This window comes from Rhea pennata, chromosome 3 (assembly GCF_028389875.1).
Source record: "Rhea pennata isolate bPtePen1 chromosome 3, bPtePen1.pri, whole genome shotgun sequence".
NCBI lineage: Eukaryota > Metazoa > Chordata > Aves > Rheiformes > Rheidae > Rhea > Rhea pennata.
Genome location: NC_084665.1, coordinates 18,289,189 through 18,307,291, shown reverse-complemented (window position 1 = coordinate 18,307,291; position 18,103 = coordinate 18,289,189). Strand labels below are relative to the sequence as shown.

The 18,103-nt window shown below is 41.5% G+C and overlaps 1 protein-coding gene across 4 annotated transcripts in view; it reads left to right on the top strand.

Annotated features, from left to right (window-relative positions):
- CDC42BPA (CDC42 binding protein kinase alpha) overlaps positions 1–17,585 on the top strand; it is a 189,569-nt gene extending 171,984 nt beyond the window's left edge. For 2 of the 4 annotated variants that reach the window (XM_062571730.1, XM_062571729.1), the window contains 3 exons: positions 10,496–10,613; positions 11,328–11,485; positions 12,738–17,585. In XM_062571730.1, coding sequence (XP_062427714.1) covers positions 10,496–10,613; positions 11,328–11,485; positions 12,738–12,869 — 408 coding nt within the window. In that variant the 3' untranslated portion in view covers positions 12,870–17,585. Of the gene's footprint in view, positions 1–3,249; positions 3,479–5,320; positions 5,507–10,495; positions 10,614–11,327; positions 11,486–12,737 lie in introns of those variants that run through there. The other 2 variants (XM_062571732.1, XM_062571731.1) reach the window with 2 other exon arrangements.
- The last annotated feature ends 518 nt before the right edge of the window (positions 17,586–18,103 follow it).

Genomic DNA, 18,103 nt, shown 5'->3' with positions numbered 1-18,103 from the left:
CTATGCAGAAAGCAGTGAAGTAGGAAGGCCTCAAAAAATTTTCTCAGCATCTAAAAAATTAGAAAGTGACCAAACTAAGACTGGGAAAGAAAGCGTACTGTGCAGCCCCACTAGTTCAGGAGTGTAGTTTCTGGTCTCCAGATACTCGCCTGACCACACTTTTACAGGAAATGATACTTTAATGTTGCACTTTTCCATAAAGTGTGCATGAGCGCTTTTGGCACTTCCTGTTCCGTACAGAGGAGGGATATGCATGGGAAGGATTTAAAAGTATTAGAGCAGTCTGAGACTCCTATCTGTAACAAATATTTCCATGAAATTGAGCAACAAAAAACAGTGCTTGTGTGTGTGTTTTTAGAAAGGAGTGAAGAAATAACCGAGAGAGAGAGTAGGGAGGTTGTGGAAAGCCCAAGAAAGCCCAAGGGAAGTTGCCAGATGATGATTATCTCACCTGCATGTCTATGTTTGTGTGGCTAATGTTTAATGAGAAGTGATAATTTACTTCAGGACAGGATGCAGATCAGAAGTTCTTCCGCTTTTCTGTTTTTGGTGGGTTCTTTAAAATATTTCTGGCTCTTCTAGAGCAGGAAAAATAAGCTGCTGCTGCTAATGGTAGGGCAAAACATCACATTTTACCCCCTCGCATGCTAAAGTTCATGGGAACTGAAAACTGCAAGGGTTTTTAATCAAGCCTCAAATCTGGCAAGTGTGAAATTAAGAAACCTATAGAACAGGATTTTCTGAGCTTTAATCTGGATTAATATTTCTTATGTCATCTCTACACTGCTTTTAACTTTTAATTTGTTCCAATTAAACAAGCTTTGTATTAGCTCATATTTGGAGGTAGGACTAGTATTTTGCTTCTTACCAATCAATATGATGTTTTGAAAGAAATTTGTGAGTTGCATTCTTCTTGTAAAATGGATGAAAAGCCACTAGAAAAGATAATATAGAATTGATTTGTGCACTTGTTTCCCTACAGCAGTTTGTTTTTAAAGTTACTATTGAGTACTCACTTTTGCAAGTAGCTATTAATCTTGATTCTGGGAGATACCACTGCAGAAAGAGTGATTTTGATGTTTGTTATTGTGGTAGATTCTGCAGTATCATACTGTATTTCTAGTTCTAACTGAACAGATATGGGAGAGTTAAATCAATCATGGGACTAGAAAGTGTGTGAACTTGAAAGTGTGACATAAGGAAATAAATTTCCTGTTAAGAGTGCTCCTCTGTCCAAGCAGATTTTTTCCTTTCTAGCAACTTCCTCTAAGGCATTTGGCTGGACTAGGTCTCCATTTCGTCTGCTCCAGACAGACTGCTTAATTACTCAGGCACAAAAGTAGAGGAAGAGGAGTTCTGCATGATGATTCAGATGTGTATGATGATGTGCATTGAGTATAAGATTTTATTTGAAAGATAAACCTAGAATAACAAGTAGAATGGGAATAGAGAGCGCACTGCATCCAGGAAAATCGGTACGTAAGGTAACAAATGCTAATCCAGTCCCCTGTATAGTTATATGCCCATATATAGTTATATACCCATAGTATATATGGTTATATACCCATCTACCCATTTGACAATTTCTCTTTAAAGACCCATCTTTGAATTATTTTACTGGATTCTTACATTATTCCAAAAGATGAACAGGGTTTTATGCTTCTTAGTGTATCATGGTAGTTCTGAAGCTGGGACATCTGTTTCATGTTTTTACATAGATCAATGTGTTTCAACAAAAAAAAAAAAAAAAAAAAGGATTAACATTTATTTTTAAAGAAATACGGGAAAGATTGCAGCATTTTACTATGTGAATGACTACATTTTTGTATTTAATGGGTGCTACCACTAGGGGGAACAAGTAGTGCAAGGCTAAAAGTCTTCTCATCTCAGTTGTTTCCATCCAGCTTTTTTAGGAGGTGTATATTCTCTTTTTATGAGATACTGGAATGCAGAAAGGTGGATGAAAATAGTTGACTGGGCCTTTCCCCTCTCCTCTCCCCCCCCCCCCCCCAGTTCAACTGTGGCTGGATCTACTAATATGGATTTGTTCATCCAGCATGAACTTTACTTAACATCAATATAATGCTCTGTAGGCAGAAGGATCCTTATTAGTAGGTTTTAATAGAGAATTGATAGTCTAATCTCAGCATTGGATGAGATTGTTGTAAACTAATAGCCAGCTCAGATTACCTTTATCTAACTTCTGTCTCTGTGGAAGAACTTTGTAAAGCAAATGAGATTTTTTTTTTCTCATATATAAAAGTGAGGAAAGCAGAACAAATCAAACTTATTTCTGCAGTCCCACTAACCTGCCCCTTCTGCTTTTTTCAAGGGAAATGCCAAAGATTGAACAAAGTGCAGAATTAGACCAACTAGCGAAGGCCCTGGCATAGCCAGGCTGCTATGTGCTGGGGGGGCAGGAGGGGACAGAAGTTTGCACTGCCTCAGGCCATGGCATTACCTGGCTGGTGGATACAGAGCCAGCAGGAACTTGCTTGCTGTTAGTCCTCTACTGTTCTTAATGAGGTCTTTTAGAAGACCAACTTTACAGAGTTTTATTTTTGTTGTAAAAGCACAAGATGACAGCCAGAAAAATGGAGAGTTTTAAACCTATTTGATACTTCATATCCAAATCAGATGCCTACATCTGTGCAGCTTTTATGTTTGCAGGTGAATACATTTGCTGATGCACTGCATAAGGGGGAGAGATACTTTTGCTGTGCATGTGTCTTTAATAACGTCGTGGTATGTACAGGCACATGGCACAGACAGTTTAGACATTTGCTTTAAAGAGTTGTTTCTGTTTAGGAAGTCATAATGTGAGATATTTCTATGGTAATTTGCAGTCCACTAAAAGTGCTGCGTTGTTCCCTCTGTGAATGAACACTACGGACTTCAGTGGAGCCCTGTGTTGGCACAGATACGAACATGCCCAAGACGCAATACGAGATTAGATTTAAGAGAGAAGATTTTAAAGGTTACCCTGCAACTGCAGGTTTGCAACCTTCCTTTCTTCATGTCTAGCTGTTACATAGGGGTCTGGCTTTGACAAGCAGGTGTGTGGACTGCGACAAAACAAAAGTCAGAAGTTCTTACCTGCTATTACCAGAGCTTGTGAATCGATACCTGTTTGTGTTTTATTGATGTAGATACTAGATCTGTGTTACTGTCTTGTTTTGTACAATTTAGAATCATTCCTGTTAGTATATCCCCAAACTTATTTATTGACATGTTTTTCTTCCCTAGCAGCCTGTCACCAATTAACTGGCCGTACAGTCTGGCCTCCCTTCTGCCCTCTTGTCCCTTGAAGCCACTTTATCGTGGATGCTCCTTTGTAGTGAAGATCTGAATTCTGGAACTGCACTTACTGCAGCACAGACCACCTCTCTGTGTACACCAGATGTACAGGATTGATTTTGCTTTCATATTTTGCATGCTCAAGTATTTTACATACAAAAGCTAGTCTTGATTGCCATTATATTTGACCATTATGTTTCAGTTTGACTTCATTATACATGAACCATTATATTTGCGTAATAGATTATCTGTGAAGCTTTGCTTGTTTCAAATGAGAAACTTTCAGAGTAAATGAATACTTTTACATGTTTGGTATTATTTAAAGAAATTGGGAACCCCACGCATGCATCTGATGGCAGAGTATGATCCATGGTGGACTGCTTTAAAAACATTGCCATATCGTGGCCTTTTTGCACTCATAAATGCTGGCTACATATTTTTATGGACTGCAATTAGTCTGCCCTGTGCTTTTTAGCTTATAGTTTCAGACATTCCCTTTTCTCCCTTATTGGCTTTTGGGAATGTAGCTGACTTTGCTGCAACTTCTCTGTTGTGAGCAGACAGCACATCAAAGTCTGCTTGTCTGTCCTGGACCATTATTGGAAAGGTGGCTTCTTGTACTGGTATTTAGATGCTGCTGGGGAGTTCCCCAGGAACGATCTAACCTATATTATGTCTTATATGCCCTAATGTGGTAATTGATGTTCTGCTTAACATGCAAAGCCTCATAATACCAGTATGTTAGAAAAAAGAAAAAGTTGGATTTTAGCAGCTGAGGGAAATGAAGAGAACAGTGAGAATAATGTTTGATAACATGTATTGGGGGTATGACTTAACATTCTTCAAAACTGCCAAATGTTCCACATACAAAACATAGTGCCTTAGGTTTAGCAGAGAGGTAAGCTGAATTTTTACCATAAGTCCTAATATTTCTAATGTTACTAAGCTTGAGGGGAAGAGAAAAGAGTTAGAAATTAAAAAAGGGTGTTTTGATTTGCTGGTGACTGCTGGGCAAACCATCCCCCCATAGGCTCACCTGCTAAAAGTGTGCATGGCACAGGGAGGGTGAGTGAGCCTTGGAGAGCACTTCAGTTAAATCTACAGGACTTAGATGGCTTTGAATTACAAGAGCACTTGTGTCAGCACATCCCACAGAGATCAATTAGAAATTGTTTGTCTCTAATTTGCAGTATTTTTTTTCTCCTCTCTTTCTTCGGGTCTTACTTAGGGCATGCAATGCTCAGTTGACTATTGAAAACGTTCAAGTTTCCCTGTACTTCTTGCAACTTATTCACTAAGGGCCTAGTTTTCTGCAGTGCAAAGAAGGCAGGGCAAAGCCTGTTCGTCAGCAAAGCGCTGTAAGGCGTGAGTGAGTGTACAGGAGGACGTGAGCTTTGTGTTGTCCATCTGCAGCGGAGTAAATTTTGTCCCAGTTGTCTGACACTAACCAGTTCACCTTCCCATCCGATCTGTGTTCCCGTCCTGCTGAAACACTGTTCCCTCCCATTAGAAATACTCTGTGTTTGTTGTACGGGTGATACTTGATTTCAATGGAATCACTAAAATGCATGAATAACAGAAGGAAATCTCTTATGATCTTTAACTGTTGTGTATTCTCATCTTACCTTCTCCCCATGCCATCTCGCCTGTTTTCACCCTCCTCTGTTTGTGCTATGTCTGTTGTAGATTGTAAGCTCCTCAAGGCAGGGAACTGATGCTTCTCAACTGTTTGTAAAGCACCTTTTACAACTGTGGTGCTCTTTGAAATACCAAATAATAATAAATACTAGAATCGATTCCCAATGAGTTAAAAGTTTTATTTGTTTTCAATGTTTTAGCAGCAGCGAGGGCGGCAGGCGCGTGGGCCACCGCACGAGGAAGCTGATGAGAGGCCGGGGGTGACAGTGCAAGGACGTGTGTGGCCAGGGTGCCCCCAGCTCGCCAGCAGCGGTGGGCTGCTCTCGCAGACTGCTTGTCCGCGCGACCATCCTTCATTGCTTTCTCTCTCCGTTGTCTTTGATAGTGGCGCTCCCCTTCCCAGGTCCCTCAGCATCATGCCAGTCTGATCTCCTCTCCGAGCAACTTTGAACATATCTACCACATGACCGTAAATTCAGCCGAAAAATTCCTCTCTTGCGATTCCATAAGCCCTGCACACCCCCCGCCTCCGCGCCCTGGCCCCAGGCCTCCCGGCTCTCTGGCTCTGAGGGTATGAGTGGCTGAGTCAGGTGCTCACGCTACTAACCCCGTGTGGTTTTCCTTTTGCCTGGCTAACAACACAAGAGAAAGCCCCTCCTGAGCGGTTTCCCTCCACCCCGCGCTTTCTTCTCTCCTGGTTGATTTGTTTTCTGCCGTGAGCTGTGGCATTTTCACAGCTGTGATGTATCAAGAAACAGATGCTTCAGGACTTAAAAAAACAAAAAGTGTGCAATAATTGGGCTGAACCTTTTGCTATGAAAGCATCATTTTTAATCATGAGGAAGGATGTGGATATTTTAAATGATAAGTTTTCTGTTCCTCAGTGCTCATCCTCCAGGAGCCAGAGGCAGGGGCAGGATGCGGTAAACCAGGCTGTATTAGGAAAAAGGTTCTGGATATACGTGCCTTGGGCCAGGCTGCAAGCTGTTCATTTGTGAACTCATATGAAGTGCAAGATTTTTGCACAATACCTTAAACACATTAAGATAGAGACACAAGGACACAAGTTGTGCCTAGACAGTTTCTAGGTTAAAATAAGTGAAGATAGAACATACATGAGCGAGAAGAATAAAAGTTAAAGGTAATGGGAACTTCATGATGTAGATCCTCTTAATCGTGGCATTTTTAAACAGACTGAGATGAGATACTGTACTGTAGATATCCTTCCAGCTGGAATGCAAAATTTGGGGGGTGGAGGTGGTCTTTTCTTTTTCCTTGTGGTTCTGTAGCTCTGACTAGACTGTGCAGCCTAGTCTGAATACCCAGGGGTTGCAAGGTCTTACTGTAATACAAGTCATGCTGAAACAGCCACGCAAATACCTGCTAGTGCGTTATAATTGTGTCCTGTGCTGTGGCCCGCAGTTCTGCTTTGGAGAGATCTGCAGAAAAATCAGGAATAGTCTGCAGGTAGACATGCATAATGATGGTTTGCTCCTCAGGGTTTGTGTAGGTTGAGCTGTGCCTATTGCTGTAATGGAAAAACTTCTGTAGGTTTCAGTGACGCTTGGATACTCTTCAAACACGTGGCAAACCTTCACTGCTTTGAGTGCTGTTTTGCTGTGCTCCTAAATCCCTACCATTGGAAAGGTTTTTGGATACATACCTGCAGGTAACATTGGAGGGAATTTAAACATGCAGGAGGAAAAATCTACTGCCTTGTCCGTAAGGCTCCAAGACAAATTTGTGTAGCTAAGCTTTGGTGGCTGAATGCCTGTGCATGGTCACGTGCCACTGTCATGAGAGCCCAAATGCCACAACGATTAATACCTAAGAATAAAATCGCAGAATTTTAGAAAACATACCCTGTGATGACATGTCTGCATCCAGCCTAGATTTTCTGGTAGGAAGAGAGATGCAAAAACACAGAACTAATGTTCCAGTAAAACATGGAAGTCTTGTGAAGTAGAGCTAGAATTTGTTTCTACGTAGAGAGCCGTTGTAGGGGAACTGAAGCTGTGTTTCAGTTGTGTTTTAACAGCTTCTTTTTTTTAAATCCAACTTTACTTTAGAATTTTCTGTGTTTAGTAACTAGTGATTTATTGCAGAAGTGTGGCGGCCTACATAAGCACCCACGACCTTTCTTGCTCATGTGAGCAGTCTCGCTGAAACCGGTGAGGATTGGCCCCAGGTTGTTTCAAACAGTAATGATAGCAGGTTTTCGTTTAGGAGCACCCTCCATCCTAGTGTTGCAGTGGCACGGAAATGCTGTTTCCAGTAGTGGGAAGAGGAGGGAAGTGGGCACCTTCCCAGGTGAGATGATGTGAGCTCCTCGCAGCGCTGAGAGGTTTAAGCTGCTATGAAAGAGAGCATTTGTCTCCTCCCTGGCTTGAGGCAGAAGGTGGAAGCTGTCTGTGGCATGGAAAGCAAGGCCGTGTGTTTGGGGTTTGTCTGTCCAGTCGTGTCCTTCCCCCCAGCTTGTGTCTGGGGAGGTGAGTGCAAGAAAGCTAGTGCTCCTTCCAGAAGGGGCCAGCCCCGGTGCCTCAGTTACAGACGGTGTGTTGGAACCAGAATTGCCGGGACTCAGTAGGGGAATTGAAAAATAAACCTTTAAAGTAGACTTTAATATCATATCGTATTATTTCATGGAAGAATTAAAAACTTGGGTTTATGTTCAGTGAACTGACCACTATTTGAAGGGGAAAAAAAGCATGATGGACAGAGAAACATAAGTGAACCATTTCCCACGGGCGATGTAGCTGTTCAGCGAGGCCCTCGGTGCTCTTCCTTGCCAGTCCGAGCCGCTGGCTGGGGCCTGAGCGCTGGGCAGGGTAACGCCGTGGCCGAGCAGCGGGGTCCCCAGCGGCTCGGTGCTCCCGCTGGGAGTGGGCATGCACTGAACTGACTAGGGTCGTGGACTCTATTTCGCAGTGATTAACTTTGTTCAGCAGCAGCAGCTTCTCTGCTGCTGATATTTTCTCTTCAAAGATATTTTTTCTCACCTTTCTCTGGTTCAGCAGTCAGAGTGAATTTTACCTGCTAGGATTTGAATTGTTGCTCTAAACAAGGGGGTTTTGTCGCTCGTAGCAAGTAAATAAAGACCAGGATTCATACTTTTTTGTTTTTAACTTGCTGCATTTTGCTGCTTTGTAGCTACCGCTGTAACCACCACTTAATTTTCTCTGGATTCCCTTCCTGCATCATGTGCATATCACTTCCAGGGTTTTTTGCTCAAAAATGCAGGGGGGCCTGGCATGTGCTTGTTTTGTTTTTAGAGCAATGAAAAAAAAAGAGCAATGAAAGATTTGCTTTGTGGGGGAACTGTATACAAGGAATTACATGGACTTTGCAAACTGAGATCATGAAAAATAATCATCACTAGACTACATTGTTAAAATAAATGAGTCTTGTATGCGCCAGTTCCCTCCTTCACCTGATGCTTGTACTGATGCTCCGTCACTATTAAGGAGGTTAGTCACCTCATCATTGAACATAATTGTTCTCTTTCCTAGAAGAAACCTTGGAGATTTATACAACATTTGTTGCAATTCTGATGTACTAACCGCAGAGCACACATTTGCATGGGCTGCACTTAGCTTTCCTCTATGGGCTTCAAAACACAACAACAGCCTATTCCCTAGGCTGTTACTTCCTTCATGTGTTGTCTGTGGAGCCTCTGCTGTTTATGTGTAGTATGTAAGGATGCTTACGTTAATCATCTGTATCTCAAATTAGTTATTGTGTGGTAAAGGACATGAGCAGAATTTAGTATTTTGTGCTACAAAGTAGATCATTCACATTAAAAAAAAAGAGCAAACAAGATAGAGTAGTGTAATCTCAAAAGTGATTTAAAATAGACTTTTTAAAGCCTTCAGGTATTAATCCTAGTTGAGAATCATGCAGCAATGGGTCAGGGGAGAATTAAATAGGGCATTTTCATTGATAAGGTCTTTTTGTTTCTCCTATGTTGGTCTCTTATGAACAGGAGGAGGAATTACAATTCTTGTTTATTTGTTACATATTAAAAATTTGCTATTTCTAGCCCACTGGGAGAATAAGAAGCTCTGTAACAGCAAGCAATTTCTAAGGGACTCTGAAATATTGGTTTGACAGCAGGTTGGTAGCAGTTGGGAGTGAGCATTGTGCAGCCCTCCGCTTTCTCTGGAAATGATCCTAACACCAGTACAAAGAGGCTGGAGCATTTCTCCAGATCTGAGACTGGAGTTAGGTGATTTAGTTTAACAAAATTTGGGCCATATTGAACTGCTTATTTTTCAGGCTTAGAGTATTAGGATACTGGAGAGACTGGTGCATCTAAGGGTTTCTCTGAGAATACCTTGGGGAGGGCAGGAATCTTTGTTGTGTTTTGAAATTTCAGTATCACAATTGAAAACTTTATTTGACGTTTGGCTACTTTATCTGAGAGTGACAATGGGAAAACAGTGAAATATAAATATGAAGAAGTTAACAGTTACTGCAGGTGTTTTATAAAGAGGAAATCAAGAAATGCTCAGAGCTACCTGCCGTTCTTTTCATCTGCTGCATCTGTAAAGGTTCTCGAAACCTAATTCTAGCTAGTGCTAATGACTTAATATTGCAAATCGTGTTAGGAGCAGGATGAACACATTTGTGTGTTTAGCCAGAGATCAAACAATAGGCAGGGGCATTAGAAAGGCCTTCTGAGTGTTACTAAGAAGCCAGTTTGTATACAGAGAGATGGGCTAAATAAGCTGAGACCCCTTTTTTCCATAGAGATACCTGCTGCAGAAGCAGAAATAAACTCTCCCAGAACTTCTTTCAAAATATTGTTTTCCATATAACTTATTTTTCAAGAACTGCCATAACCAAGCAGAGGAATTCATTTTTCTCTCTTCCCTCAGTAAAGGACCACTTCAGTCCCATAAATTACCAATTTAGAAAATCACCCCAGAACTATCAGGATGCCAAACAAGAGCAATACAGAATTGAAATACCTAGAGAAACCAATGGTATGTGTTCTGTTCCTCCTGTCTGAGCAGGCTGAGAACAGAGGCTGACTCTCGCTTTGGCTCCACTGGTGCAGGTCTGGAGTAATGCTTTTAATACCTTTTCAGTTACATAAATAATTGAAATACAGATCAGCACATAAGTCTGCAGGCGTTAGGGACTGACATAATTATTGTATAAAGTTATACATGTGTCAAAGAGAGAAGTTTTAATGAAATACTTACTTGTAAGCATGTTCACAGAAAGAACGCGTTACACAATATATCTTGAATATATCTATAACAACATAATTAGATTTGCAAACCATCCCTTCAAGGAAATTTTTCAGTTATTAGAAACACTCTTTCAGTTGTCTGCATATGTCCATGTAATTCAGCACTTGACTATCAAATTGCGTGTGCTTCCAGTCTCTGCACTAAATTGCAGAATATTATTTTGCAAATTCTGCTGACTTGCTCAGATAATTCAGCTGTTGTCAGGCTGGGGTTTTAGTGTAATTTGGAGCCTTTCTTCTTAACATCCAAGGCTAAACTAGTAGTCAGTAAGTAAGCATATTTTGTGTGCGTCTGCCTTGCAGAATCTCCGGCCTCAGGAAAGTCGGACCGTGTTCAGTGGCTCTGTCAGTATCCCGTCAATCACGAAATCCCGCACGGAACCGGGACGATCGATGAGTGCAAGCAGTGGCCTGGCAGCAAGTAAGTGAACAGATCTGCATTGCTGTGGGCTCTGCACACAAGGGCTACCTGCATTTGCCTCTATCCATGTTGTCATTTGGCAGGATTTTCAGAAGTGATCAGAACTGGCCGACTGTATTTCCCCTAAAGGGCAAGGACGGTGCTTTAATCTTACTTTCAAAGGCATGTGTATAAATTCACAGCTAGCCCCTTTGAAAAGGGAGATTAGAAAATATATTCTTGCCACTGGGGCCATGTAGTTGCTGCTTGTATAGTTTAAGTGGTGTCCAACTTTTCTAGGGCCTTCTCCTTCCCTGGGCACATGCTGCATTAGCTGCGCACAGCCAGCAGTTTGTGGAAAGCCCGTGAATCTGTTTTAGTCTGTATGTGCTGGTATGACCTGCCCACGTGATGGGAGAGGCCACTGGATGTAGGCAGCCAATACAGCAGTTCCTGCAACCAACTGTTGTCTGTTGTCAGGGACTTAGTGACTTGTCTGTGCTGCGTGAAGTGTGTTAACTCTGATGTGCCGGGAACGGGCTGGAGAATCCCTAGGAAAAGCAGCACCTGGAAGTAGTCAAGATAAAAGCCCAAATAGCCTGCAAGCCACGAATGGAGCATCTTGGGACATGCTGGAGAAAAGCAGAACTAACCAGAGAAACTGCTAACAAATTTGTAGTATCTTGCATCGATGTGCCTGAGATGCAGTTTAATTAATTCCTCTGCATATTTTAGGATCGTCTGCACAAAATGGCAGTGCTCTGCGGAGGGAATTTTCAGGAGGTAGCTATGGAGCAAAGCGCCAGCCTATGGCATCACCATCAGATGGTTCCTTATCCTCTGGTGGTCTAGACCAAGGCAGTGATGCACCAACAAGGGACTACGAGCGAGAGGTGAGTGCCAGGGAAAAGGAGAAAATCTACGTATGTTGGTAACGAGGAAGTTAAATTCTGTGTTGGACTTTGCAAGTATAACTCCCTGATTGGCTGCACGTTTAGAATCACTATTGAAAGTGAAAACTTGTATTTCCAGTATTTCAAGCTTTCTTGACAGAAGACTTTGGTCAAACTGTGTCAACTTTGGCTGTGGTATTTAACATGCAGAAAGTGTATTCTGTGCTCCTTACCTAGAGACCCACTGGTAGTGAGGCTCCCCAAAATACGGTGCAGTGCAGTTACACCTTGATAGTGACCTATCACAGCTTGAAGTGATGATATCTCTTCTACCCTTTATTTGCAAAGACTCTTAAGCTATGTTAGCAACCATTTCACAGTAGAGACATATTGTTAGAGCAGCACTCTCAGGTGCTTAAAGTTAACAAGATAATTTAAGAATTATCATATAATAATTTCATTTAGAACAGGAACTGTTCATAAGTTGGTCATTTATATTCTTTGCAAAACAAATTGACCACTGTGACAGGAATACAGTCCTGCCATGTGCACTCAGCCTGCTGCTGAGCACCGTTCTTCCAGTCAAGAATGTTTTATGTAGAAAGGTTCAATCTGATGTTGGCCAGCAATTTTCTTACCGAGGAGTGAGAGGATTTAGGAATCACAAAGGCTTTTTATGGTACAGAATATATTCTTTCAGTTGAAGCTGGAAGGCAAGTGTCAGCCCAACCTCAGGCTCAGGCGTAGCTACGTTCTACTCTGTGCTGGAGATTTAATTAGTGTAACTTAACTAGGATGTTTTGAATTAATATCTTTGAAGTGGTGTACAAGAAGTAGCTGTGATGAGGCCCATACCATAAAGATTCCTCAGTTTAGTGGAAGAGCATCTCTGGTCAGAGCCTGGGAAAAGGCAGGAGCTGCTGTTGCTTCACAAGCAACCTGAAGTTGCACACACTTAACCAAGAAGCACTCAGTAACCTGCAGATTGCAAGAACCCCAAAGGTGCTGTATCCATTTATCACCATTAGTTCTGCCAGCTGCAAATGGAGTGATTTGACAGCTTGCTATAATCCTCCCCTATGGCAAGATATTCTGAGCAAACAAAATTCCTTAATATTTTTGGATACTAGCAAAGTAAGTGCTTTTCAATCCAGTCAGCTGTTGTTCAGACAACCTCAGTCACTCTCAAGCTAACATGCGTAGGCCATCCAGTTGTTACTTACTGGTGTTGCTGTGTGTCTTTGGGCTGCAGGACTCTGACTCTCCGAGACACTCTACTGCATCGAACAGTTCCAACCTCAGCAGCCCTCCCAGCCCGGTGTCGCCTCACAAGACCAAGAGCCTCTCCTTGGAGAGCTCTGACCACGTGAGTTGGGACTCATGAACTGCCTCAGCATTCAGATTTGACATCACAGCAGCTTAATGTCCCCATGGCTGTCCCCTTCACTTGTTCCAGTTCTCACCTTCATCATCCTAACCCTCCCCATTCCCTGTTGGAAAGTGATCTGGGAGTGGAGTGGAGAGGAAGGTAAAAGCTGGTCATCTTAAGCACCATTCAGCACTGCCTCACCCTCCCTTCCCCAGATTTAACAGCAGCAAATGAGCAAAGCTAGGGTGCTGGTAAATATCAGATGCTGTAGATTTGTATTAGTATTGGTTTCATTTTTGTGATTACAGCTGCTTTCATTTTTAAAGATATATTCATCCTACCCCCTCACTCCCCAAAAGTAGCTTAAATAGACCAGACCAGTGTCAACAAGAGAAAATTCAGATGGATTTTGTTTTCATACAATAGCTCATTGTACTGTACAAAAGTAGCACAGAGACCCCCTTCCCCTGCGTGGGGAACAATCAGTATGTCAGAGGCACATAAAAGCTTTCAGCCACCATGTTTGAATGTCAATCTGATTGTCGCCAGCAAATCCTTATTGATGAAAATGATGCATATTTTACTACAGTACAGAGTTTAAATAAATATGCAGATGTTAGAGTTAAATACGTATGTATATATTCAAAGAAAAAGCATTGTGTATGCAGCAGAAGATGGATGCTTATTTAAGAGAGCCTTTAATTTAAGTTTTGTGTTGTCCCTGTTTTCATGCTCAGTAATTTACAGACTTGGAGGCCTGGCCTAAAACCTTTCGCAGGACGGGTGTTCCTTTTGCATAGCACTCACTGCACTGCCAGGAGGAGTTCTCCCAGTGCAGTCGCAATATTTCTTTACTTCTGGTAGTAGCATAATTGAAGCTATAATCCCTACTTTCCTGTTAACTCCCATCCCTTGCAAAAATGTCAGTGATAGGAAAGCAACCCCTTGCCCTGACAACCAGGGGCACCCTTCGGCCGTGTGGTCACCCTTGTGTGCTAGCTGTGCAGCTGAGGAACCTTAGGGCATGCTACAGTAGAAGTCCTTAAGGTAGCAAGGGAGTTTAATGCAGCAGGATTCAGCAGGAATACTGTTTCCCTGGGTCATCGTTTGACCAGGTTTTGCCAGAAGGGAGCAGTCTTCTGCATTTTCTTGATCATTCCTAACCAGAACACTAGTATTGTTATCAAATGCTAGTTTGTGATACACATCAGCCAAATGAGTGCCCTTAGCCTGAAGCTAGCCGCTGTTGGCTATGCTGTCACTGTAGCAATGATGAACCTTGAAGAGTGACCTCATACTGTTCACACTGTGGTAGTCAAAGATGCCTAGTCACCCACACTGCCATGCTGGCAAGGTTGGTTTTTCCCTTCTCCCTCACCACTCACGCTGTGGGTTTGTGTGATTTCCAGTTGTTTCTATAGGCGCTCCTGCTAGCGCATATAGGTTCCAATAGCAGGGCCGATTCAATGGCAGAAAAAGTCTTGCAGTGGAAGACAGGACCCACTGAAGCTGCAAAATAAATAAATAAAAAGCTGAAGTGGTCATGCAATCAACCAAACAAGGTGGGAGACTGATGTACAAATGGATGGTAAGAGGAAGATGTCTCTTCTCATTGGTTAGTGAGACAGATGTTTTTCATTTGGAGAGTATGTTCAAATAAGCCTCTCCTCTTAGTAGTGTTGCTGTTGGCTTTATACCACGCCCATACTGAAGCACGTAAGGGCTCTTTCTGTTTAGAATATTGGTTTCATGGAGTGTGGCTTGTATTAAACCACTCCCTATTCTTGCAGTCAGCAGTTTATAGCATATTTCACCCACAGAGAGATGCTTGGCGTTGTCCAGTTTGTCTTCCCTAGTGGAAGTTATAGGTAAGTAAGTTCAAGCCATGTGCAATAATTTTCAGGTATGGGCTAAATGGGAACTAGGGAATGAGATGCACAGAGCATTGCTATTACCATTAAATCATGCTGGGTCTCCTAGATCAGATGTCTAGTTCACACTGCATCAAAAGAGGCTTGTCCAAGGCTAAGCTCATTCAGTGTTATTTTGAGACAGGACCTCAAGAACTTTTTACAAACCATCATATCAAAATCCTGTCTCTCTCGCTCCAGTTTGGATTTTTCAGAGTAGTAAATTGGCAGTGTTCTTTTATTACTTCAAAGCTGCTACTTTTGCAAGCTTGGCATTTAATATGAAAAGCTATAGCAAACAGCCAAGCACCTGAAATTAATTCCTATCAGAAGAGCTTTTCATCATCTTTCTGAGGGACAGACAGGTAGGGCATTATTAAAATTCCACATCAGTTTCTTCCTAAAAGCTGCATTTTGCTTCAAGTATAGCCACTTTTTTCCCCACCATTCTCTCCTCTTGGTGAAGCATGTCCACGCACTTTTCAAAGACTTTGCAGACTAGTTTATGTTTAGTGTATGTTGTATTGAAACATTAATCTTACTTTGCTGTTGAGAGAAGGCATTTAGACTGCAGTCATGGAAGACAGAGCAGCCTGTGCGATAGAGGATCACAGCATATGGAATATTTTGGGGGATTTTTGCAGTTGAGCTAATGCTCTATCTGAAAATAGAACCCAAAGACCCCTGACAGAGCAAACAATTTAAATGAGTAAAACAGAGTATTTACTCCATTATGGTGCCTGCAATCTGTTGCTAGCAGACTGACTGAAACTTTCAGGCAGAGCATGGATCAGCTGCATTACAACGCTAATCTCTACCACATCAGAGCTTCACAGGCCTATACTGTTTGTACACCACACTTTCTAAGCCTTGGCGGTCCCCTTTAGGATTGCTGTATTTAATCATTAGTTTGGTACTGTGCATTTTTATACACATCTGTTAAAAGAGAATCAGCAACTGTTCTCTCAGTTGAAAAGCAAATGACCACATGACTTATTTGAAAGGGAGAAAGGTGTCCTAGGGCTTGACTGGTTTTATATATTTGGGGACCATTTGATTACACATGCAATTTTAAACCACAGCCTTCTTTTTGTTGGTGGTGTTGGTATGGACACTGAAAACAATATGCATACCGTAGCTGAGCTTTTTAAGTACACATTGGGCTAGGAAAAGTAACTTGGTCATTTGAACTGTAGGACACTTGACTGGTATCTCAAAGACAGTTGTCTCTTAAGGTTTGATGTTTGCTACTTTGTACTGTAGCATTGCTTCAACTTCACAGTTAGAGGGCTGCAATTGGTCCAGGGAGCTAACATCTCCCATTGAATTTCAACTGTAGCATATGTTCTCTTTACACAGTATATATCTAGCTACGATTTTTTCCTTTTGGCTGAGACTGAACGTTTCGCATTCTTGACATTGCTTTAAGTGTATGGATTGCTGGGTTTTTGCATTGTTTTTTCTTTTGATGGCAACAAAGGATCCAAACAAATTCAGGCAGCTACTAAGGACTCCAGGTTATAGAATGAAAAAGATTTAATAGATAGGTTCCCCTCCACACACACGCAGAGACATGGCTTCCTCCCATACTCCATAAACTCAAAAGCAGGGTGAGAGTGCTCTTCTTTGTGTTGCATTTGACCTGTAGAACACAGCTGTTGGTTTCCAAAAGCATTCGTGTTGCTCTTGAGGTAGCTTCCTCTTTCCTCTCAGTTGCTCTTGCTCATTATGAACATGCAGTTTACTGATCTCAGTACAACTCAAAATGAGGTCAGGAACGTTACCTCTTTGATTACTTTGTGATTTTATCAGAATCTAAGTGTGTTGAACTCTCAGGTATGCAGTAGAAAGAAATTACCGGTCTCACTATACTAAGAAAGCCCCAAACATGTAAGATTTACAAATTTAACCACAACTAAGTAGTTCAGTGTCAGCCCTCCAACACAGAACACTAGTGGTAGTGGAAAAAGGATTCTGACACTGCCTTGTCATTCATAGTTCGAGTGTATAAGACAGGACAAACCCATACACAGGTAAAGAAGTTTTTTTCAGTTCTGTGCATGCTGTTTACTTTTAAATTAATCCATTAAGGGTGGAATCCACCACAGTACAAGTACTCATACTTCAAGTCTGGCACATCTATCTTCTCTTAGCTTTTTACATAAGAGTCTGTTCCTTAGAGAGAACAGGATCTTTTTCTGCACTAACATGAATTACACCTTTAAGAGTGCTTTTGGTGTTCACTCTACATTTGATAAAGACCTCCTGAAAACAGCTCTACTGCAGATTAAATCTAAATTTAAACTCAAGTTTGTCCTTCTTTTCAGCCACAGCTTAATACAACTTTTCATTTTGCATAAGAAACAGTCTCATCCACAGGGAAGAAATCCACAAACAAACCAGTGTTGGTATTTCAGAGCAATTATACCTGCCTTTTTATGTATGACAGTTTCATATCATTTATTTTTAAAATATTTTTTTTAGGTTTTTCATTGTAATATTATTGTACAGTTTTGCATGGCATAGATGTAATCACTTTTTTTTGTTTTAGAGTATAAAAGCTGACAAGTGTGTGTGTGTGGGGGAAAGATTCTGCTTTTTGCCTCTTCTCACTATTTTGTTTAATGCCCTCATTGTTGTAGGGGACATTATAAGAGATTCTCTGCTACAGAACAATGATGTAGATTCTTTTGCACAGAAATATTTAAGGTGGAGAAGTCAACAGTGTAATAAATGACTTACCACCAATATTTTATGTTGGTAACACACTTAATATTAACCTACTTTGATGTACTGCAATAAAACAGGGAACTGTTAGAAATGCAAATGTTTTGTCTTTTTTCCCCCCTACCTTCCCATGTTAAGATTTGAGGAGGAAAGGGGAATAACTGCTCTTGAGGAAGATAAATCCAGCATATTATAACACATCTGCACAGTTACACAATGGGAAGAAAAGGCGTATCTGTGCAATTCTGTTTAGCAGCAATACCCTTCAGAAAAAATTTATCCAGCACCTTCTTGAAAATTAAATAGAAGTCAAACCACCACTACTTCTGTATATTGAATTGCATCAACTACAGTTCTGCTGATCTTTTTCTTAGATCATCTCCTCTACTTTTTGGGTGACTCTTCATTCCTTTTGAAGCCTCCTCCTCTTCCCACATGCCCACGTTTATTTGCACCATCTTTCTTCAGCTCACACACAAACAAGAGAATGTTCAAAATCCATAGTACATCTTATGGCAAAGTGTGTAGTCATCTAGCCTGAGGTTCTTCTTTCATTTTGTTGTCTCAGCTGTTCCAGTGTTACAGAGTGGGTTCTTTCTTACTTCTAAACTA